The sequence below is a fragment of the Passer domesticus genome, chromosome W (genome assembly GCF_036417665.1).
Source record: "Passer domesticus isolate bPasDom1 chromosome W, bPasDom1.hap1, whole genome shotgun sequence".
NCBI lineage: Eukaryota > Metazoa > Chordata > Aves > Passeriformes > Passeridae > Passer > Passer domesticus.
Window position 1 is genome coordinate 10,287,857 of NC_087511.1, and position 24,496 is coordinate 10,312,352.

At 44.0% G+C, this 24,496-nt stretch overlaps 1 protein-coding gene across 2 annotated transcripts; it reads left to right on the plus strand.

The window, feature by feature from the left end:
• The first annotated feature begins 6,635 nt into the window (after positions 1-6,635).
• On the plus strand, positions 6,636-8,458 carry LOC135289006 (uncharacterized). Of its 2 annotated transcripts, none has more exons than XM_064402381.1 (2): positions 6,636-7,205; positions 8,033-8,458. In XM_064402381.1, exons 1-2 carry the CDS (start codon positions 6,636-6,638, stop codon positions 8,456-8,458), a joined length of 996 nt encoding a protein of 331 aa, XP_064258451.1. The 2 variants fall into 2 exon arrangements, with proteins under 2 accessions (XP_064258451.1, XP_064258452.1); XM_064402382.1 differs by having other exon boundaries at positions 6,636-7,031.
• The last annotated feature ends 16,038 nt before the right edge of the window (positions 8,459-24,496 follow it).

A 24,496-nucleotide genomic window follows, 5' to 3' on the forward strand; every position in this document is an offset into this window, starting at 1 on the left:
ACTCCTCGCTTCTCGGTCTGCAATTACATCTGTGTAATAACTTTTTTTTTTCCTTCTTAAATATTTTATTACAGAGGCATTACTACCATTTCTGATTGCCTTGGCCTTGGCCAGTGGCATATCCATCTTGGAGCTGGGTGGCATTGGCTCTGCCAGACACAGGGGAGGCTTCTAGCAGCTTCTCACTGAAACCACCCCTGTAGTCCTCCCCCATCCAAACCTGGCCACACAAACCTAATACACTATACAATTAAGATAAAGTCTGTAAAAGCGAAGTTGAATATTCTTTTACATCTGCCTATCCCTTTACATGCATGTGATCTACTTTCCCAGGCAAAAGATTATACTGGTAGGCATTCCCATATATTATTTCAAAAGTGCTCACTCCTTTTAATCTGGGGGTAATACAAATTTTAATAAGAGTCAAAGGTAAGGCCTCCACTCATTTCAACTGAGTGTCTTGGCATAACTTTGATATTTGCCTCTTTATTGTCTGATTCATCCTCTCTACCTTTCCACTAGACTGTGGTTTCCATGGGGTATGTAATTCCCAACTAATCTGTAAAAACTTAGACACTTCCTGCACTATTTCTGCTACAAAGTGGGGTCTATTACCTAAAAAAATTCCTTCTGCTATACCAAATTGGGGTATTATTTCTTTTAACAAAACCTTAATTCTCAACTGTTTGTTGTTATGAGAGAGGAAAGCCTCCAGGCAACCAGAAAAGGTATCTACTAATACCAATAAATCTTTGTATTGATTACATCTTGGTAATTCTGTAAAATCTATTTGCCAATGTTCCCCGGGTGTTATTCCCCACTTTACATTCCTCCCTATATTTTCTTTACTATTTCTGGATTATTAGCACAGAAACGTACATATTTTTTTGCTACTATGTCTGCAAAACTTTGCATGTTGGGTCCAAATAAATTCTTGTTTGCTAAAAGCAGCAATGCATCTGGTCCTGCATGTGTGTCTTGATGCATCCTTTTGAGTTGGGTTTCTATCATCTTCTCTGGGACCAATATCTGCTTTTTAGGTGTTTCCCATCATCCTTCTTTATTTATAGTACAGTCCAACTGTTCTGCTAATCGGTCCTCTTATTTTACATAATTTGGTGCAGATAAATCTATACAGGGTTTTGAAAGCATCACTCCTTCAGAATTTAGTTTCTTCAGCACAGCCTCTTTTGCTGTTTGATCTGTTCTTCGGTTTCCCTTTATGATGTTGATATTCCCTTTCTGGTGTGCTTTGCAACGTATTATTGTGACTTTCTTCTGTTGAAGAACTGCTTGAAGTAGCTTAATAATTTCAGTTCCATATTTAATTGGGCTCCCCTGTGAGTTCAAAAGTCCTCATTCTTTCCAAATTGCTCTGTGCATGGACTATGTCTGTTTTGCCAGGGAGCAGGGTCAGCACAAAAGACACAGACACCAACTTAAGGAATAAGTGTAATTTAATATAATGCAAAACTGCAAAGAATCACAAAAGGATAAGCTAAGCAATGCACATAATCATTACTACAAAAGATTGCCTGTAGTGATTCAGAAAGATACACCACCAGTTACCCAAATACTTCACTGTCATCCAGGTCCATACATCAACTGGGGAAGATGTCACATTGAAGGACTGGAGAACCATGCCTGGCAACTGGGAAATCCTGCATGTGCATCCACCTACAGGCAACAAGGCTTCCGACTTCACTGTGAGAGAGCCCAGCTTTATATATTGTTGAATAAACAAGCTACCATAACTTCTATTGTGGGAACATCTGGTTTCATCCTCCTCTTGGGTTACTCTGAAAGCCTGGCCAGGGCTCAAAGAGGAACCAAAGGAGTTGTCTTTCATCATGCACCCCCAAACAAGGCCAGATGTCTGATTTCATGGCCTTGTCCAGTTTCTAAATATGGAAAGTTAAATACATGTTTCACTAATGAATGAATACATATATCATATTGCTAATATTACTTTGCTAATGAGCGGGTACAAATATAACATTTGGTTGGAAGGTTCATCTAGAGGTCAACTTTGGCTCAAGGCCTGTTGTTCAGGCTTTAGTACTTCAACATCAAAGGCATATTTTCAGTCAGTATATATATTGATTTTCTTTCCTTGGCTCAATTCCAGGGCCTGAGTGAGAACTACCAATTCAGCTTTCTGGGCAGAGATGTTTCCAGGCAGTGGTTCACTTTCACTCTGCAATAGCTACCACCGTGTAACCAGAGTTCCACTGTCCATTTAACATGTTACTGCTCCCATCAGAAAAAAAGCTCCATCTCTGCCTCAGGGAACATCTTGTCTCAAATATCTAGCCTACTAGAATACACTTATTCAATAGCTACCAAAGAGTCATGATGCAGTTCTCCTGCCTCTGAGACCAGAAGCAAAGTGTCTGAGTTAAGAGTGGAGGTTTAAGAAAGGGTCACATTGTCTTGTTCTAACAACACTGCTTGATATTGAGCTAATCAACTTGGGAACATCCTATAATGTCCCTTATTTTCAAGAAGTGAGATTACAGCATAGGGTATGTACACAGTAGGGGTTTGGCCCAATGTCAGTTTTCATGATCCTTCAATAAGGATTGCAGCTGAAGATACTGATCTCAAACAAGCAGGCCATCCTTTACTCACTTCATCCTGTTGTTTCGAGATGTACCTACTAGTTGCCGGGGTCGGCTGTTACTTGTCTCTGCCCCAGCACGGGAAAAAGTGGTTCTGGGCAGGCCGCGCTCTCGAAGAAGGAGTCTGGACTCTTGCTTTTAGGTCTTCAGTTGAGTTTATTCTTTCTTATCTACAAAGTTTTCTGTCTGTCCAGCCGAGGTCTGATCAGCAAGACAGCCAAAGGCACTCTCTCCCGCCCACGGGGCAGTTGTCTCTTTTATAGTGAAAACTACGTATTAGATATTTACCTTTAATTCCCAATACTTTCTGCCCTTGTTGGCAAGTGTACTCTCTCTATGAACCAATCCACACATGCCAACATCATCCTGAACATGGATGCCAAGGAGAAGAAAGAAGAAGGACAGGGCACGCCCAAATTCCTCCATCTTGGGACTCCTGATCCATGCACAGAATTCTAGACCCCCCTGTACAACACATAAAACCCCCCTGTACAGTGCATTCTAACCTAAGTTCTAACAAGTGAATAACATCCCCTCACCATTCAGGCCTGAAATTCTCTCATTTCCTCACCTTCAGGTGTCATTTCTTTAGAAGGATCAAAGTCAAGCCACCAGGTACTTTTGGCAACATTCCAGGGCCTCCGAGCTCCCCAAGGGTTGTCTCGGTAGCTCTGGACATCGGGAGTGATGTACTGAGTTCCCACATCTCCCCCTTCTGTTTGCACCAAAAGCACCCTCTTTGCAACTCGACTCATGACACCCCGCACACACAAAAGAATGCACGGAATTACAATCATGAGGACTATGAGAATCACCCAAATTTGAAACCCTATCTTTAAAAATTCTTTTCCCAAAGGTGAAAGATCAAAAAACTTTGCCATGTCCTCAATCCAAGATCCAGTGATCTCGCCAAGTTTCTTCACACTGTCTTCTATTTTTTTGATATTTTCATGAATTGACCTGGAATGGTCAGAGAGATTCATACAGCACATTCATTCAAATTCTTTGCATCCATGGCCATGAGTGAGCAAAAGATAATCGATTCCTGCTCTGTTTTGCAGAGTTGCCTGTCTTACACTGTTCATGTCTTGCAACATGTCACTCAGTGCAAGAGAGACTGATTGAGCATGCTTGCTCAGCCAACAACCCATACGATCCAATTGAGTCAAAGCAACCCCCGATGCTGCCTGAGGTGAGAAAATTGCTGTCGCAATTCTCCTTGCCTTGCTCCAAGTGTAAACCCTGTCATCACAATTCTCATCAAAATGCTGTAAAGATCTTTTTTCTTTATGTTTTTGTTCTCTCTGCATTTTTAAATCTGATGTCAGCATTGAAATTCTTCCAATGCTGCATGGACCTCCCTTGGCATTTGCAGGAATACCATGCCAAATCCTGTCTCCACAAATCAAAAAGAATCCCCTTGGCAGTTGCACTGGAACTTGGAGTGACCCTTTGTCTGTCACCATGGTGTTGTTGCACCAGGCTGACGCATTTCTGTAGCATTCATGACTGGGAGTGACATCAACAGTTTTGTTTGGCTTTGCTGTACCTGAAATCTCAAATTTCATGCATACATTCATTGTCATGGACCCGAAAATCTTCAATTCCTGAGGTTCGGAAGAAGCCACAGGAAGGAAATGTGTCCAAGTATACCATTCATTCACAGGATCTTTAACAACCTGTGAGATCTCGATTGCAGTGTGTCCTGGAATCGGCCATTCACTCACTGGCAACCCAATCATGCATGCTGAAAATGGTCTCCCTGGTCTGGAGTGCGTCAGGCAAATGCTATCTAAATCTGCTGCCTGGGCTAAAACTTCCCAAACATTTTTTTCTGGCTGATTGACTGGCAAATTTGCTTTGTTGTTCAAGACCATCGGCAATGAGACAAAACACATGAACATTGCAAAGTTCATCACCCCACCTTTCTGACCAAATATCACCATTTTCCACCCAAAGTTTCACAGAAAACCCCCCCAAAGTCTTTTATTCTTCTGTTTCTTCTAGATTATTGCTTGTAGTTTGAGTCTCCTCCTCCGTCTGAGTACTCGTCTCTCTGTTTCTGGGATCTGTGTTCTTTTGTTCTTGTGTTCGAAACGGCTTCACGTGTCATGCTGACACCCACTTCGGACCTTGCTCTGTGGAAACACAAGAGAAACCCTTGCCCCAAGTGATTAGTTTTAAAGGACCTTCTATCTGTCCTGATTCTGGGTTTCTGATCAAAACTAAAGGATTCTCCCTTAGTCTTGCCTGTGAACTGTTTGAGAAATGTCTCAAGATTGGAGGATTGGGTTCTGAAGATGAGCTATTTAGGAAATTCAACACATACAATGCTTTATTTAATTTCATGTGTGGTGTCGCCTCTGGCTCCCCCCTCCTCTGTCTATCTAGAAGGGATTTTAAGGTATGGTGTGTTCTTTCAATGATTGCTTGACCTGTGGGTGTGTGTGGAATGCCAAAGGTATGTCTGATACCCCATTTTTCAAAAATTTGTCAAGCACCCTGCCTGTAGCACTGTCCTCCTGGTGGATTGTTTTTCTTTTGGATGGTTGCAAGAATTTCATTCTGCTGTTGGAATATTTTGTCCAGCATCTCTTCTTCTGATTGTTTTCCCGAGTGTTCTCTCAGCTGGTTTTCCCATTCTCCTTTCAATTAATCTCTCACGATCGACGCAACATGCTGAGGCGTTCCCACCTTGCTGCATGCTTCCACCATCTCTGCCAAGGATGGCCGTCCTGGCATTGCAGTGATGACCCGTTGACAATCCGGGTTGGCATTGCCGAATGCGAGACTTTCCAAAAGTGGTCGCTTCGCAGCTTCGATGGTCACCTGCCGATCCACCGCTTGCGTGAGTCGATCTATGAATGATGAATATGGTTCCGTGGGACCTTGCCTGATGGTTGAAAATGGGACATCTGGAACTCCTGCTGGAGCGATCTGCAAGATCGCTTTCCGCGCCGCTTCCTTGATGTCATTCAACACTCGCCTTGGAAGACGTACCGCTTGTTCTGCTGGATTGTCATCTGGAGGATCCCCTGCCAACTGTGCCTCAGTGAGGTTCGCGTTTGGCCCGCCTTGATAATTGTTCCTCAACTCTGTGAGATATCTTCGCCATCTTCTTTCCCAGATGAGATTCTGCGTGTCTGTGAGAATCATTGACACAAGGCTTCGAATATCAAATGGTGTCAGGTCATACATGTTAAATGTCCCCCTCAGGAGCTGTTTAAAGTATGGTGAATCCAGTCCATTGCGTTGAACAGCTCTCGCTAAGTCTTTGATCACATCGTGACTCAACCTTTCCCACCTTGGATTCTGCCCCTGCGCATCATATGTCACTGGCATTGTCAGATCTCCCGATCCTTGCAGCAAAGCTTCTTCTGTCAGTTCTTTTTTGACCTGTTTCCAATCCACCATTTTCATTGGTTGTTCCTCTTCCTCCTGTAGAAATTCTTTTGGCAATTGCATGCACAGTGGAGTCTTCGATGTCAATACTGATTGTTTTTCAAACAGTCTTTGATTGAGGTCTTTGGCCTCGCTCCTGAACTTAAATAAGGAATTTGAAATTCTTGTGTTTGCATCTTTTTCATCGCATCAAATGATGGCACATATCCTTTTCTTGCTTCTGCTGCTGAAAACATCCATGCCGGAATTCCTTCTGATGCTGCGATTAGTATCACGTCTTCTTCTTGCCGTTGAGCTTCGTATAATGTATCTTTGAGTTCTAACTGTGGTATTGTTTTCCTTGACGTTGCCTTCCCTTTATATGTTGTTGGAAAAAACTACTGCATTGTTGCAGTCCTGCCACGAGATAACGTTGTGGCTCTGCCCTGCATTTCGGTCATCCCCCCACTGGGTGGCGCTGTCATCTGCCTGGACAGCTGCGATGACGTCACGAACTCGATTGGCTCCTCAGCCGTATCGATTGACTGCAGCAGTTGTGTTTGTGGAACCCGAGCCTGCACGGATTTTGGCTGAGCCAGCAATGGAGGTTGAACACCTGAGCACCGCCCTGAGATGGGAGAGGTCTGGGCCACAGGGGTTGGGATCGAGGAAACCGGAACCGGAGAGGGGGTGGAGCCCCGGGACACGGAGCCCCGAGATCGACCCCTCCTCGCCCGAGACGTCACAGAGGATCGGACCCGCCCCCGACCGCGCTCCGTCCGCATTTTCCGCGCGTGCGCTTTCTCGGGAATGCTTCCCGTCTCCCCTGGACTGATGTCACTGTCTCCGTCCCTCTCCCCTTCTGATGTCTCCTCCCCAGTGTCTGTCCCTGACTCTCTCTCCTCCTTCTCTGATGCTGTGTCCACACCCTGTCCCCGTGTGTGCGATCCCTGCTTCGCCCGTGCCCGTACTTGCTCCGCGATGCGAGCCGACCGCCGCGGTTCTGTTTCCGGGTCCTGCGTCACCGCCGTGCGTCCCCTACGTCTACTTACGGGTGCTGCTCGGAATTCCGCGGCTGCTCCGAGCTTGTTCCCCGCGTCTGACGTGGACGCTGCGATTTGGGAGCCCTTCCCGGATGTCCCCCGTGTCTCGCCCCCCGCGTGCGTCTTTGGCACGGCGCCCGCCAAGGCCGCCACCCCCGGTGTGGGTCCCCCAAAACCCGCGCCAAAACTCGTGTTCCCCACCGCTTCCGCACCCCCCCCCCGCCGGTCGCGACCGCCGCCGTCGCCGCCGCGCAGCCGCGCCCGCCGCGAGAAAGCGTTTCCCCATCCCCCTTCGATCCCCCTCGGACCCCCCTTCCCGATTCTTCCGCCCCCCCCCCCCCGCCCCTTCGTCCCCCGAGACTCGAAATTCAGGAACAATCGTCCCTGACTCTTCGATCTCGCTGGATGAAGATCTCAGCTCTTCTGGGGTTGGGATTGTATTCGCATCTGAATCGGAGCCTGAACCCCCTTCAGTTTCTGGGGTTTCAGGGCGTTTTGGAGGTCTCTTGGGACTTTGGGTTGACGGGGCTGAAAGCAGCGCCTTTTCCCCTTGCTCCTCTCCCTCGGGAGCTGTCCCCCCCCGGGCCAATTGGGACCAGAGCCAATCTCTGCACTGAGCCGTGCTCTTTTTTCCTCGCCGTTGTGGAACATAATTGCCTGGCTGATCCCCTTAATTTTGCAGAGATAGCCTCTAACATAATTCTCGCTGGAGACAACAGCTTGAAAGCCGTCTCTTCCCTTCTGGTAGCTAAAAAATATAAATGCCTGTTAACTTCTTGCCAAAAGCCTACTTCAAACAACACATGTGTTTCTGCAAATGGATAATTATATCTGACCCACAATAATAATAATTTGAGCTCCTTTCTAGAAACCCCCTCTGCATACGCTTCTGTCACGCCTTGTAAGGCTGACAATGTTTCTATTTGTTCCTGTGTGTGTTCCCCATGTTTCTTAATTTTGACCTTCTCACCAAATTTGTGTCATCAGAGCAGTCTGGAGGCTCCCGGTTCCCGTCCAGCAGGTCACAGGAGATGGATTCAGAGGCGCCTTTCCGATTCCGATCCGGGCATTTCTGGTACGAGGTTTCTTCGGGAGAAGTGGAGTGTGGTGTTGTCTCTCTGGCTGCTGCTTCTTCAGACTCTTCTGGCTGCCTTCCCAAGGAGTTATCAGTGGTCTCCTGGGAACGAGTCCAACTCTGGGAACTGCCCGCCTGGGAGCTGCCTGCTCGGGTGCTGCCCACCTGGGTGTTCTCTCTGCAGCTCACTCTTCGGCTCTCCGCTCGGGCTGCCGCTCTTCGTGCCCACCTTCGGTCCCACCTTCGCGCCCAACTTCGCGCACACCCAGGGACGCCAGATGCCGGGGTCAGCTGTTACTTGTCTCTGCCCCAGCACGGGAAAAAGTGGTTCTGGGTAGGCCGTGCTCTCGAAGAAGGAGTCTGGACTCTTGCTTTTAGGTCTTCAGTTGAGTTTATTATTTCTTATCTACAAAGTTTTCTGACTGTCCAGCCGAGGTCTGATCAGCAAGACAGCCAAAGGCACTCTCTCCCGCCCACGGGGCAGTTGTCTCTTTTATAGTGAAAACTACGTATTAGATATTTACCTTTAATTCCCAATACTTTCTGTCCTTGTTGGCAAGTGTACTCTCTCTATGAACCAATCCACACATGCCAACATCATCCTGAACATGGATGCCAAGGAGAAGAAAGAAGAAGGACAGGGCACGCCCAAATTCCTCCATCTTGGGACTCCTGATCCATGCACAGAATTCTAGACCCCCCTGTACAACACATAAAACCCCCCTGTACAGTGCATTCTAACTTAAGTTCTAACAAGTGAATAACATCCCCTCACCATTCAGGCCTGAAATTCTCTCATTTCCTCACCTTCAGGTGTCATTTCTTTAGAAGGATCAAAGTCAAGCCACCAGGTACTTTTGGCAACATTCCAGGGCCTCCGAGCTCCCCAAGGGTTGTCTCGGTAGCTCTGGACATCGGGAGTGATGTACTGAGTTCCCACACTAGTCTTTCCCAGCTACCTAATTTTTGTGTGAGCCCTCCCAATGCCACCTGTTGTTTCTCATGTACATACAGTTGGAATGGTTTCTGTAAGTCAGGGATTCCCACTGTGGGGGCATCCATTAAATTTTTCTTCATCTTATAAAAGACTTTTCAGCATTCTGGAGCCCATTCTAATACTGCTTCTGTCCCTTTTGTGGCAGTATATAAAGGTTTGGCTATTAAGCCCAAATTTGGAATCATAGCTGACACCATCCAGCTATCCCTAGAAACCCTTGCAACTGTCTTTGAGGTAGAAGCAGCAATCATATATAATTGCTTCTTTCCTGTCAGAACCCAGTGCTCTCTGTCCTTTTGTTATTTCAAAGCCTATATAGTTGACTTTCTCTTTCCCAATCTGACCCTTCTTTCTGGACACTCGGTATCCTGCCAAGCCCAAAATGTTAAGCAGGCTTATCATCACCTCCAAATATTCTTGCTGAGTGACTGATCCAATCAGTATGTCATCTACATACTGTAATACTGAAATGGTTTCATACTCACAGTGCCATTGTTCCAGCTCCTTTGCAGGATATTACCAAATATCATAAGAATGTTCTTGAATCCTTGTAGGAGGACAGTCCAACAGACCTACATATTCTGTCCTGTAGTTGGATTTTCCCATTCAGAAGCAAAGGCAAGTTGACTCTGTTCATGGACAGGTATAGAAAAGGTGGCATATTTCAGATTAGTCTCTGGTATTGAGGCAAGAAGGGTATTGGGATTTAGGACTACCAGATGGATATCCGCTATCCAGGCATTAATTTCCCATAAATCTTCCACTAGTCTGTATTCTGATGTTTTAGGCCTTCTCACTGGGAGGATTGGAGTGTTAAATTTTGATTTGCTTTCCCTTAATAACCTGAACTCTAATAAAGAGTTTATTGACAGCTCCAATTTTATAAGTTATGGTTTTTCCTTACTGGTTGGACTCAGTTTCAGCTCAATATTTAACAGATTCATGATTCCCAATGCCCAAACCAATGGTATAACTGCATCTACAACTTCATTGGGGATTTCCTCTTCTGCAGGATTTTCCTTGGTAAGTAGGCAGATCTGCACTTTCCATGCATTTTCTAGAGGAATATGCAACTGGACAGAGTCATCAGAAAAAGTCAATTGTGCATTTACCTTGCATGGCAAATCCCATTCAAGCAATGGCAAAGGACAGTCTATCATACAGAGAAACTGATTTCTTAATGTTGTGTTTCCACTTGTGAATTCCATTGGTTATAAACAGTCCGAGGGATTTCCTCCCCATCGCACCAACATTTACTTTTGTTTTGCATAAAGGTCCCTTACAGCTGGTAACTACATAATGAGTTGCTCTAGTATACAATAGAAAAAAAATATTGTTTCATTCCCCAGATTAATTGGAATCAGAGGATCAGCTGGGGAAATAATAAGAGATGGCTCTGGTCCCCTTCAATTCAGCCTAATTTCTGCCATAATTCCTGTCCCTTTTAATTCTCCCTTTCTACATTTGCCTGTTGGGGGGACTCCTTTTTCCAGTGCCCTTCCTCTCTTGATTTAACCCCAGACAGCAGTATGCAGCTGCTTGCTCCCATCCCCACCAGCAGGATTGGGGAAAGAATTAGAAGTGTAAACGCAGGTTGGTTGCACCCCACATTAGCACTCTCCTTCTGTAACTCAGGACAGTTGGAAAGGACCTTAAAAATCATCTAATTCCGACCCCCCTGACATGGGCAGGGACACCTTTCACTTGACCAGATTGCTCAGAGCACTGTCCCACCTGACCTTGAACACTTCCAGGGATGGGGCATCCACAACATTGCTGGGCAACCTGTGCCAGTGCCTCACCACCCTCCAAGTAAAACTATTCCCTCTTGTCATGTCACTCCATGCCCTTGTAAAAAGTCCCTCTCCAGATCTCTTGTAGCCACTTTAGGTATTGAAAAGCTGCTATAAGGTCTCTTCTCTAGGCTGAACAATACAAATTCTCTCAACCTTTCCTCACAGGAGAGGTGTTCCAGGCATGTGATCATCTTCCTGGCCCTCTTCTGGACTCACTCCAAAAGGTCCATGTCCTTCCTGTGTTTGGGACTCAAGAGCTGGATGCAGTACTTCATGAGGGGTCTCACCAGAGCAGAGTAGATGGGGAGAATCACCTCCCTCTACCTGATGGCCACACTGCTTTTGATGCAGCCCAGGATATGACTGGTTTCTGGGCTGCAAGTATACATTGCCAGCTCATATCCAGCCTTTCATCCATGTGGTGATGCATTCCCCCTTCCTCCTTTCTAGGCCACAGTGTGATCTGAGAAATGCTTGTTAGGCCTTGAAAACAGGCCCAGCTCTTCCTGAGCTTATCAGAAGCACTCTTGCTCCCAGGAACCACTGTTGTCTAACGAGCTCCTGTTTTCCTTATGACCAGCCTTGGAAATTATTTTTCTTGCCCAAATGGCATAACATTCCTATTTTCACACTTCCAAAGAAAGTGCTGACCCAAACTGTAGCCAGAATTAAACACTGTTATGGCTAAAGCCCACTCTCTTGTGACTCTATAAACAGTGGGCCAAAGTGAGAACCTTTGGAGCTCTCCTGGAACTGCAACAGCCTGCGACCAGCAAGCTCCCTCCGAGGGGGACATCTTTCAGAACTAGCAAACCCTTAAGTTTGCTATACTTGGAGGATGGCTGAAAAACAACATATCCTGGGCTGATAGCTTCACTCCTCAATGCCCAACCCTTTGCTGGTCAGGACATGCAAAAGCATCGGAAGTATTTCACTGACATCTGAGGAGAATTTTTCACAGGTACTTTGCTTTCACTGATTCTTTCTGTCTGGGTGCATAAACATGCATGTATGCTATAGCAAATCTGAGATAAATACTGCTTTCTTAGATGTTTGAGTACCTTGGATACACAAGTAAGTTAGGCCTGTAAGTAAGGTTAAGTTATAAACTTACTGAAATGCTGCTAAGTGTTGTTCTTCTGCTGAGTTGCCAAGTATAACTTCAAAGTTATAGTTATAAGTTAGGTTAAATGTTGTTAAGTGTTATTCCTCTGTTAAATTGTTACAGTTGAGCTATAAATTAAGTTAGGTATAAGTGAAATGTTTTTCCTGTATTAAATTGTTAGGCTCAAAGTATAAGTTAAGTACTGTGGTGTTTGAGTGTTCTTAAGGTTTCAGGCCGTGTTCCTTTTCATCCTTGCCCACACTGTCTTTTGTCACACACACACCCACACACACACCCCCTTAGGTAGTTCTCAGTTCATTTTTGTTTTGAATGCCTGGATTTTGTTTGGTTTTGTTGTTGCTTCTTTTCCCCTGTGGTGCCTTAACTGTCCTGTAAGTAGTAGAGTGAATCTTGACAAAGAACTTGTCGTATTTTGATGTTTAATATTAAATCTAACTTTTGCTCACACTGAGACAGAGTAGAAATTATCCAGAGTAAAAATCCATTTTGGATTTAGGTAAAATGTACCTCTTTGAATTAAGTCTGTAGCTTGCAAACATAGCTGTTTGGTCTGACTGCCTGTTCTCACAAAAAAACACTTGTGTTCCAAGAAACTGCTTCAGCCAAAAGACAGAGATAAGACGAGGGCCCCTTGAACTTTGAAACAGATGGACAAGTTGCAGGAGACAGGGCAGGGTGACCCAGGATTTCTTTCTGTACTTTCTAATAAAAAACTAGCTGCAAGAGTAACTAGCTGCAAGTGTAACGTGAAATCAGTAAAATTAATATGTATTAACCTATTGTGAAATTCTATGCATATGGATTAGTAAGGAAGATAAAAAAGGATCGGGAGTTCTTAGGGGTACGCATGTCTTTTAAGGGGAGTGATCCCCACATGCGTCCAGCACTGTAAAAAACATACTGGCTTTACAACTTTTACAAAGTTGTGGAGTTTTTTTCTTTCCACAAATCAATACCCTTGCCAGTGATTTTTTTAAGCAATCTCAAACACTTGTTCATAATAATCCACCAGCAACCCCAAGTCCTTCTCAGCAGGGCTACTCTCAATTCATTTGTGCCTCAGCCTGTATTGATCCTGGCGATTGCCTTAACCCAGATGCATCACCTCGTACTTGATTTTCTTAAACCTGATGAGGTTCCCATGGGCCTACTTCTCAAGCTTGTCCAGGTCCCTCTGGATGGCATCGTGTCCTTCAGGTGTGTCAGTTGTACCATTCAGCTTGGTGTCATCTGCAAACTTGCTGAGGGTGCATTCAATTCTACTATGTCATTGACAGAGACATTGAATAGCACTAGTCCCAATGTGGACCCCTGAGGGAAACTACTTGTCACTGATGTCCATCAGTGTGACGAAACAGAGTGACACAGACTCACACCACCCCCACCTCCCCCAGAAGGTGCAAAAGAGAATCTTTATAGCAAAAAACAGGCATTTTTAAGTAGTTAGGCCTTTATGAGTTACATACCTTTAAAATACAACAAATATAATCCAACCAACCACCATACACCACAATGTGAACACATAATGGTTATATAACTTCTTTTTCTACCTCTCATTCATCTGAGTCATTCCCTGTCCTGGATTAGGGCAAATCTGGGAAAAAACCTCCAAAAGGGGCCCTTCCAGAAAGCAAACCCACACAGCCCCTTCCCCCCACTGGTTTGGGAAGGATTCCTTGGAGAGAAGTGGAAAGAACCTGTTTATTTAACAAGCGAAACACCCCCAACACACAAAATGAACAATACTGGATGCCAACATTCTTTCACCGATCTGAAAAGGATGACAAATTCAGAAAGTCTTTCCTGGGAGTGGTCGCTCTGTTGTTGCTCCCTCCGGTGCTGGGGATAGCTGCTGCAGCCACCAGATGTAAAGTCTTGGTGTTTCCCAGGTTCCAGTCTGGAGCAGGTTTGGATGGTTCCAAAAAGGGAAGGGAAAAAAACAAAACAGTCCAGGGAAAAAAATCTGGACTGCTTAGGTAAACTAACTAACAGAAGCAGAAAAAGCAAAAGCAGAGCGGGAGCAAAGCAGGAGCGAAGCAGGAGCAAGAGCAAAAGCAAAGCAAAAAGCAAAGCAAAAAGCAAAAGCCACACTATGTACTGCCCCGTCTCTCTGTCCCGCCAGCCGTGGGGGAGCAGGCTGATAACAAACCAAAACAAACCTTGCTCTTCAGAGCCAATCTTGAAAGCACAGTGCATAATATCCAGCGCTAACAGAACACACCATTGGGGATACAAGCATCGTAACCTCACCCTAGGACATTCCCATAGTCCTTTTCTACTTAGCAAAAGTAACAGGAGTGAGCCATGATTTTACAAGGCCTTAATTTTGTAAGGTTCTACCTATCTCTTTCTTTGTTTTTTCTGCAAAGGGTTCGTGTACTCTAATGCCAAAACAGTCTGCACCTGTAAAGCCATTATCTTATTAAGACTATTACTGGTCATCTGCTGGACACAGGATAAGATACATGGAATACAGATCACAGTCAATAGAAACCCATCAAAAACAACCATGCCACTGACAGAGACCTGCAGCATAGGAGAACAAAAAGATGGCGTCCAGTGTCCATAAGGAGTGGAAGTAAATGGCTGCTGTTCCAAAGCTCATATGGCTGGAGTTCAAGGGCTGTGCTGTTTAGGCAGGAGGAAGTCCATTAGCTGGAAATGCTGACTTTGACATTACTGAATGTCTTTCTGGAAGCACGGAACAGGGAACAACCGAAGGAGGTCAGCTGGAACACAATAATTTCATGGTGAGTGCAGTGGGACACAAGGCAGTTGGCAGGCTGCCTCCATCTCTTACAATGAACATGAAGGCACCATTAAAGTAAGACAATACATGTCATAAAACAATAAACTCACACCAAGTAAAAATAAGCAGGGTAATAAATGTATTCAGTAGCACACGAGAGAAAGGATAGTGATTTAAAATGATATATCATCAATTGCCTAAATACTGTACCATCACCCAGAGTCTGAAATAGATGGCAAGCCCTGTTTCACATTGAAGACCTGGAGAACCATTCCTGGACAAGGTTTCCAAGTTTACCTTGAAAGGGGGTCCAGCTTTTATAAGCCCAAATCAGCAAGCAAAGTGACCTGATTACATTTTTAGTGCAGAAACACCTGGGTCTGCTGACTTACTTCAGACCAGCTAGGGCCAGGGCTTGGAGAGAGCCAAGGCCTTAACTGGATGGGTTTCCCTAACATATCCTATAAAAAAGCCTCTATTGATAGCAGTTGGGAAAGTTTCTTAAAATTATATATGTCTTGCAGATAGCTACACAACAGTACTTGAAAGTTCATAAAGCAGCTGGCTTTGTCCTTTATCTTTAGCTAAGTAGTCAATGGTACCATGAACAAACTGCAAACAACCAAAAGGAATGCATATGTGTAACATCAAATAATAACTTATGGATAATGCTCATTATAAAAGGTCAGTGAAATCACACTATGGCATTAACAACATATTCAGAATCATTATTACAGCAACAGTAACTGTTCTAAAAAATCGAGATTATATTTCTCCACACATCTATGCATATATAACAATAAAGCAAAATAAAAGCAAGAAAGAAAGCACTAAACAGCTTACAATTAATAATATCCATAATTTGGAATTGTTACTCATTCTTCTGTGCTACCTATGGAAGATAAAGCAGCAAAGATTGTTATGAATAATCATGTTGACCAGTGTAGAACATCTGTATCCATGGACTCTTCGATGAAATTAAGGATCTAATAAACCACATCTTCACATATCTTTACACAACCTATTATCTTATATTCTTACAGATGCTTACCAATTCCCCATCATAATTGCTTCAGTTGATTCCATCTTATCTGTAACAAAAGAACTGTATCTTTCAATTTAAATGAGCATATTTCAACAGAAACTTAACTGTAAGCAAACCTAACATCACCTAAACATGACAGAAAGTAAACCTAACAGAACCTAAAATTAGCATCACTGAAACTGAACAAAAAGTAATCTTAATCCAACTTAACAGAACTTAAAATAATAGAACTTAAACTGAACAACACTTAAACTTAACTTCGCTTAAACTTAACAACACTTAAACTGGACAGAAATTAAACTTAACAGAACTTCAAATTAACAGAACCTAAACCTAACATCACTTAAACTTAATAGAACTTAACCTTAATATCACTTAAACGTTGCAGTATTAATTCAGTCCAATCAGACCTCCAAATCAAAATTCCTGAAAAGGCAGTATACATCCCACATGGCAAGTTTTACCAAGCATTAAATATATCAGTATTTCTGTTGAAGAATTTGTACCTTGCCAAGCAGCCTCAAAGCAAGGAATTACTTAATGCTACCAGCATGCAGAAAGACACTACATTCACACAGCTAGCCTTGAATCTCTCCAATAAACAGTCCTGTCAAAATCCATAGCTCACTGAAAAGACAAGGTTTGTTTTAACAGAGTTCTGGGTAATGATGTCATAAATATCATGAGGAGACCCCGTCTACGTTCTGGGGTTTGAGTACACAGCATCACCTCTTAACTGAACAACAAACTCTCCTGTACCAACCTTGGCAGTTTTCCGACTATATAGTATCCTAAGTAATTGTAAGCGGATGGACACACAGTAATAACTGACAGATCTCCATGTTTCAATGCATCCTCTTGGCTGTAGCATCAGCATTCTGTGTAGGATAAAAATCTGCCATGTGCCCCTGATTTATGGTGCCAGGGTTGGAAGGGTAGGCTGAGCCAGGAAGGCTATCAAAGGCCAACATCTTGGAGTCAGCCCGTATGCTGCGAGCAGGGGCCAGGGGCCCCAGGGCCCAGAGGGACCCAGGGGGCCAGCAGGCTGGGGGCCAACAGTGGCCGCAGGGCCAGGAAGGACCAGGGGAGTAGCCACGGGGGGGCTGGCAAAGGAGCCACTGCGGGGAAGCTGGTAGCCGAGAAGCCACTTGTGTGGGAGGCACCCTGCAGAGCGGCCATGGGGGGGGTGGGGGGGGTGGCCTGCTCCAGGGAAGCATCCAGCTCCAGGGGAAGCAACCTGCTCAGAGGGGGTTCGTTACTATAAATTGAGGATAGATCCATTCCCTGGATCCATGCCCAGGTTCCTTATCAGTAACCTTTCCATCACTCCCTGCTTCAGCTACGCTTGTCTCATTTAGGAAACAGTTACAGGGTTCTTTAACCCATGATAAAAGTTGCTCCAATGTGGAGAATGTGCTGCTATATCTTTAGTGTTTCTTCTCCCCTTGCTTCTCAGAATAATTTAATTTGTGAACAACAATACGTGAAAACAACTGCATCTAATGTCACCAAGCAGGAGATGCAATTTGAATAAGACATAGGATGCCTCAGAAGAATAAAGACTGTGGAAGGACATTGATCCTTTTGATTCATGTTATGCTGCAAGCTTCTATCAAACATGCCATGACAGGCAGCAGTGTTAACTTTATCCTCATCCTGGCACTTCTTCTTTACAGAATGGAAAAGAAACTATTTTTAAATTTAATTTTATATTTTATTTTAATTTTTGTGTTTATTTTATTTTATCTTGTTTTGCAGCACCTAGATAAAGCAAATAATATGTGTCTTGCAAGCCGATTGAATTAAAGTTTCCTAGGAAGAGAAATTGCAGTGTGTGGAAAATCATGCTGTGAAAGGCCAGTGTCCACAAAGGAGACAGAGGAGTCCTGTAAGAATCAACTTTATTGAAATAAAGGGAGAGAATCCACTGGGCCATACTCCTGTGGGGTGTCTCTCTAGTTTTTGGGGGACACAGGCTTCTTTCATCCCAAACCCCCAACAGTGTGTTGTCATCTTCCCCATTGGCTGAGGTACTAGGAAATTACAGACTTCCTGAACCGCCTACTACATATTCCCCCTTTAACATGTATTCCCCCCTTAACATGTATTCCCCCCTCATCATGCATTATATTGACACGCGATGGTCATGCATATGAGATGGAACACCCAACAGACCTCCGCTGTTCATCAGCAAAACAGCCTCATTTATTTTTCAGAGCTTACTTTTATAGGCAATTCAAAACTCTGGGCTCTAAACAGTCATTGGTCTAATCTCCACATCCCCTAGACTCTGAACCAGACAAATGTTTGTTCTTTAGGAGAGTTGTTATTAGTTGAAACCTCTGTCAGCCAGTCCAGAGGCTGGTTTATGGAACTGGGCTGGGTTTCTTATTTATAACCGGATTAATATTCAGTACAAATCAGCTTGCACTGAAACATCTCACCCTTTTGTCTTTACTAAAATTGTAACTTGTTCTTTGTCATATATTTGCAAGGGTGTCTTGCAAACAGGGTGACAGAAAACAGCATAGTTTTAATTAGCATGAATTATATATCAGTGAAGCTGCAGCATTTAGGTTCCGAGTCTGTTAGATAAGAATTCAGGTTAGCATGTTACAGGTTTAATGTTTAGGCTATAAGTCATAACTTATCTTTAGGAACAACTAACCACTTAACTCTTAAAACTGTTAAAGAAAAGAATAACTACTAGAAAAAAACAATTTGTAAACAGAAAAACAGTTTATAAACATGAAAAAATTGTAAGCAAAGTTGTAAGTTATATCTTAACTCTAAACTGAAATTAAATCTTTGAAACATTCAACTTTAGAACTCTGAGAAAAACAAACTTAACAGATAAAGCAATTTCTAAACAAATAGAGTTTTTATATTAACTGTTATTTCAATAGTCCCAGATTTCTATGAGGTAGTTATTAATTGTTCTGGTTACACGGTTCTGTAATATGTGTTGAAGGGACATCGTGCTGATGCTCTCTGTGATTCTGAGCAGAACACAGGGCAGGTCGGACCCATCTGGCAGGTATCCAATGTGTCCCCGTGTCTGTTGAAACACACGCATATCCTCATCCCCAAATATTGAAATCCCAGGGACCCCCCCCCCCCCCCCCCCCCGATGCCTTGGTAAGGAGGTCTTTCACCATTACCTTGGGTTTAGGTATCTGGACATCACTAGATGATTGTAGTGATAAGAAATTATTCAGAATAACTGTGTTCTAGGACTTTTCCAATACTGTTAGATTATTTAGCGTGTATATGGCTTTAGCTATTCTACCCTGTGGGGTCTCGCCACATATACTTCCCTTTTGTTTATTAAGTATACCGTTTAAGTACCATGTGCTATTTCCACTATTGCTTGTCCTGTTGCTAAATGGGGAATACCAGTTTGGTGTGGCACACCACAGAGCTGTAGAAATTGTCTAGTTTTCTGTGACGTGCATGCAGGGCCATTGTCAGTTTTGATGGTGTGAAGGATGCCCAAAGCTGCAAAAGCTGATCGCGAGCTTGCGATGGCATCCAGACCTTTTTCTCTTGTGTGCACTGTAGCCCACATTGCTGATGAAAAAATATCAATTGAGACATGCACATATTTTAAATGGCCAAATTCAGGGATGTGTGTGACATCAGTTTGCCAGATTTGCAAAGCACGCAGTCAACGAGGGTTTGCCCCCATCTGCAGTGGGGCAGCGTAGCCTTGGCAGTCAGCACAGGTGCAAACAATGTTGCAAGCCTCTGTGTTTGACAGCTGGAATTGCCACTGTAAGGCTCGAGTGCCTTGGTGGAAAAAATCATGTGATGCCTTTGCTTCTGCCATTGCATATCTGCTCTGACATTGCCCTCTGTGATAAAGCCTGGTAAATTTGTGTGACTCCTGATGTGTAGGATGCAATATGGGCAAATTCTGGATTGGATGGTGAGGCATAGAGTTTTGAGTAAATTAAATAGTTGTGCATTATTAATTTCCTTTAGTAGTGTTCGGTCTGATCTTTGTGTGATGTCAGCCACATACGTAGAATCAGTTACAACATTGACAGGAGTTCTGGGAAAACATTGGAAAGCCATAGCTACAGCACGTGTAGCTCTAATTGAGGTGATCCATTCTCATATCCCTCCAACATTTGCCACTCACCTTCCTCTTTCCATGTCACAATGGCCTTTCTGATGTTTCCAGAACTGTCAGTAAACACTGTAACACCTTTTAAGGGTGTTCGGCTGTTCAGGGGGTTTAGAGATAGTGTGGTTTCGCAGCTTAACTTTAGCAGTCTATGGCTTGGTAAGTGGTAATTGATTTGTCCAGTAAAATTTTGCAAAGCACATTGCAAAGCTGTACAGTTAGCAAGACACCATTCAAACTGCTCGTGTTGTAGGAATAATAATTTGGGAAAGATCTTTGGCATTCAGTTGCAGACACCTGTGATGACATTTGATGATTAACAGTGACTTTGGCTCAGAGACGGTAGGTGCCGTCTTTTTTGGTTGGTGAGGTAAGAATACCCACTCTGGAATGTGCAAAGGGTCAAGCCAGTGTGTGTTCTACTGCCCAATAATACCAGTAATATGAGAATTAACAATGAAAATGAATACAGTGATACACACCTCTGGGCATATCTGGTGGGCCTATCTGTTTGTGATAGCTTGCTCTACTGTTTCGAGAGTAGCTTTTGCCACTGGGGTTAATTTTCTGGGGGAAGTCAAGTCAGGAATCCCTCTCAGGAGGTTGAATAAGGGTGCTAATTGTGAATTGGTTATCCCTAGGTATGATCTGACCCAGTTGATAGTACCCAAAAGATTCTATGCATCATTTAAAGTTTCAGTTTTGGTCAAAAATTGAATTGCTTGTGGCTGTATTGTTTGGTTCATTATTTTGAGTCCCAAGTATTTCCAGGGAGCTTGCTTTTGCACCTTCTCTGGCACTACCTGAAGCCCAAATTATTTTAATGCTTGCAGCAGGTTTGGCAGAATCTGCAAAAGTTCCTTTTTTGTTTGGGTTGCAATCAAAATGTCATCCATGTAGTGATAACAGTATGCCCCTGGAAACTGTTCTCTCACAGATGAGAGTGCCTGTGCAACGTACCATTGACAGATTGTGGGATTGTTTCACATCCCTTGCGGAAGAACACACCATTGATAATGCTGCACTGATGCAGTGTATGTCTGTCTGAAATTTCCCTCATTTTTACCTCTCAGTCGTCATGAAAAGGACAGAAACTGGACCACCGGGGCAAGAAAGAAAGATCCTGTTCTGGAATCTGTGTCTGGCTTGCCCACCAAGCCAAACCATTGTTCACAGGTGTGTTTGTTCACCTCATGGAATGCTGCACTCGATGAAAAGGAAAGGGACACTGTGCCCTCCTTCACCTGCACCACTTCTCAACCCTGGTTCTGGAATTTCCCCACCTCTTTACTTGGCTGGACTTTGTCTCTGGAATGACCTTTTGGTGGTCCCCACGGAAAAAGACCCTCCATTTAACATACAACCACCTTGACAGATGGACTGAGATGGGAGAAGCCTCTCCCTCAAGGACTGAGACATGAGACCCCTATATGGAAAAGCTTCCCCTTCCTCCCCAAGGACTGAGACTGAAACCCCTAACATGGGGGGAGGAGTGTGGGGGAGGCAAGCTGACCAAAGTGAGATGTTTGCCTGCAAGCTGACCACTGGACCAAGAAGACAATGGTTCTTGCCTACTGCTGATGGACTTTTTGTACCCTTTTTCAACAGACTATTCTTTATTACATTTGATTCTATTTTGAAACGTGTTCCCTTCCCCCAGTCAAAAAAGACTATAATAGAGGTTAGAGCTGACCAGTATCTCTGAGATCTCCCCATACGTGAATACAACAGGCTTCATTGACTGGACTTCGAAGGACTACATCATTCCACGTCTGGTAGCTATTACACCTCCTTTCCTTTCCCCTCTTTTCTCCTTATTCTTTCCCTTTTTCCTATATTCCCTCTCCCTAATGCATTTTACTGTAGTCATTTCAATAAAGGTAGATTTGGTTTTGATTATCACTGCAATTTATCACTGCAATCCCCTTGTCTCGTTGGTTTTTTGCACCCTGAGATCAATAAAATGAACCATCACTAATTTGTTCGCAAGGATGGATCCTGACACAGTCTTATTAATGGAAGGCACTGTAAAAGCAAACTTTGGGGTATCATCTGGGTGCAGTGGAATAGTGAAAAAACAATCCTTCAGGTCCACTATCAGGATGTCCCAGGAAGCAGGTATCATTGCGGGAGAAGGCATAGCAGCTTGCAAGGCCCCTATGCCCTCCATGACTGATCTTTCCTAGGTCATGGAGCAGCCTCCATTTACCAGATTTTTTTTTTCAAAAAATACAGGGGTGTTCCAAGGACTCATAGATGGCTCTATGTGTCCTTGAGCTAGTTGTTCTTGTACTAATGATTTTAGGGTGTCTAGCTTTTCTTTCTTGTGGGCCCACTGCGGTACCCACACAGGCTGAGCTGTAAGCCATTTCAGAGCTGGTGTGGGCCACCTTATGCCCATTAACACAGTGGCCCCTGTTAAAAATCTGTCCCTACCCAAACTCCCCGCGCAGATAAAACATCCCTCCCCCACAGGTTAAGAGGTGCAGCAGTGATGTATGGCCATATTGTAGCTGTTTGGCCCTCAGGATTTTTGATTAGCACAGGATTGCTGCTCAAGCAGCTCTGTGTGGTCCCTCCGAGGCCAACAATGGCAGGTCCCGCAGGTGCAGTAGGCCACGATGAAGGACAAGTGTTGGCAGAGATGATGGTGACATGTGCCCCTGTGTCTATCATCCCACTGACCTTTATCTGTGAAGACTGTGCCTTAGGCATCGCAACAGTACAATCCATGTTAGGTCTTTCATCTCCCACTACCTGAGTCCAGTTTGCCTGGGACTGTCCTGTTGATCTGAAGCCTAGGTCTCCTCGCTCCCTAGAATCTGCTTCGGGGACAGAAGACTTAAAAGGAATAAGTTGTGCGATTCTGGTTTTAGCAGGGATAGTTACAGGCAGAGCAGGGATTGATACCATGGCTTGTATTTGTCCTGTAAAATCAGTGTCTATGACACTGAGGTGCACATTGATACCTTGTAGCATGGCACTGGATCTCCCTATAAGGAGAGCACTCTGTCCTTTCCCTATGGGCCCCTGGGCCTCAAGAGGGACTTAATGTACCTGTAACGAGTTTATAGTTATTAGGATTGAGGTGGATACATCCATTCTAGTTGTCCCCCTTGTCCTGGCTGTGAGTTGGTCACACAGGCTTGTACTGGAAGGTGGGAAAATGCTTGTGTCATCACGCATTTCCCTGTCACGCTTGGTCTCCTGTTTCCATGGTCCTTGAGAGATTGACCATTAACATGAAATTTGGACCAGCATTCTTTTGTTGCATGTCCTAATCTCCCACATCAGTTACAGTTTGCATTCATACCCAGTAAGAGCCTGAATGAGAGATGCGGGACTCCAGGTGGCTCTTCAAAATGCAGTTTATTGTATCCAAGATGTTACAGCAGTCCAGGGTTGTGGGTGACAGAACCTGTGCCTACAGCTGTCAGCTCTAGCTGCAGACAAGCCTGAAGACCCTTTATTTTTGGTTACAATGCATTATATACTTTGCTGAGCATCTTAATACATAAGAACCAATCTATACCTTTACTTTTACCTATAGCCTATCATTACTATAATTACCATATTCATGTTACTATTATCCAATCACAAAAAGTTAGTATGTGTCAGGGTACCTGTTGCCGATTCCTCAACTTCTGGGTCTCAGGCTGAGCCCTCCCAGGGGGCTCCCCTGTTGGGGGAGACCCTCCTGGAGCGGTTTTGTGTCAGGAAAGAGAGATGCACTGGATTTTTTCAGTCTTCAGGTTCTTCTTTATTACTATCTTATCTAAAGTTTTTCATGCTGTCCACACCAGGCTCAGCGCACTAGAAAAGCACCGCAAAAATGGCTAACAATCTCTTGTTACAAGGTCTTTTAAGACTAAACTATCCAGTTAAGAACTGGCACCTAGATTATTTCCCCTTTTAACCCAATAAGTGATCCCTAAAAGCCCTCAATGCAGATTTTCCCACCCAATTACAAAATGCTACCCAAACTCAAAGAGAAGGAAGAAGAAGCATGAAGAAGAAACCCAGGATGACACCCTGTGCCCTCCATCTTTCTTCCACCTTCAACATAGTAAAAATCCCAAAACCTAAATTTCTCACCTAAGTGATACACCTACACTACTCTCTATAATCTACTTCACACTTTAGTGGATTCTAGTCTATCTTGAAGTTTAGGAAACTTTCTCCATGAATGAGCATCAAAGTCAGTGCTCCCCTGGGGGTCAGGGCACCCCAGAGCAGACAGAGAAATATTCCCGGTGCCCTGGGTTTCCACAGTATGTTACAGTTTAAGCTAGAAGTTGTTTTTCAGTTTTCTTGCAGTGGAGAATTCTGAGACCTTTTTTCTACTTGCGACATCACATCGGCAGTCTTGTTTGCCTGTGGTATCTTTCAGCTTGGTAAAAACATCTTTTTGTTTGTGGTCAGCTTATCCTTTGCTCTAAGTCATAAAACCTCTTTCCATCTCAACATAACCTTTGCCTTAGTTGTCCAGCAAGACTGGCTCAGCAATTCTTTTCTTCTATATCAAAACTTGTGT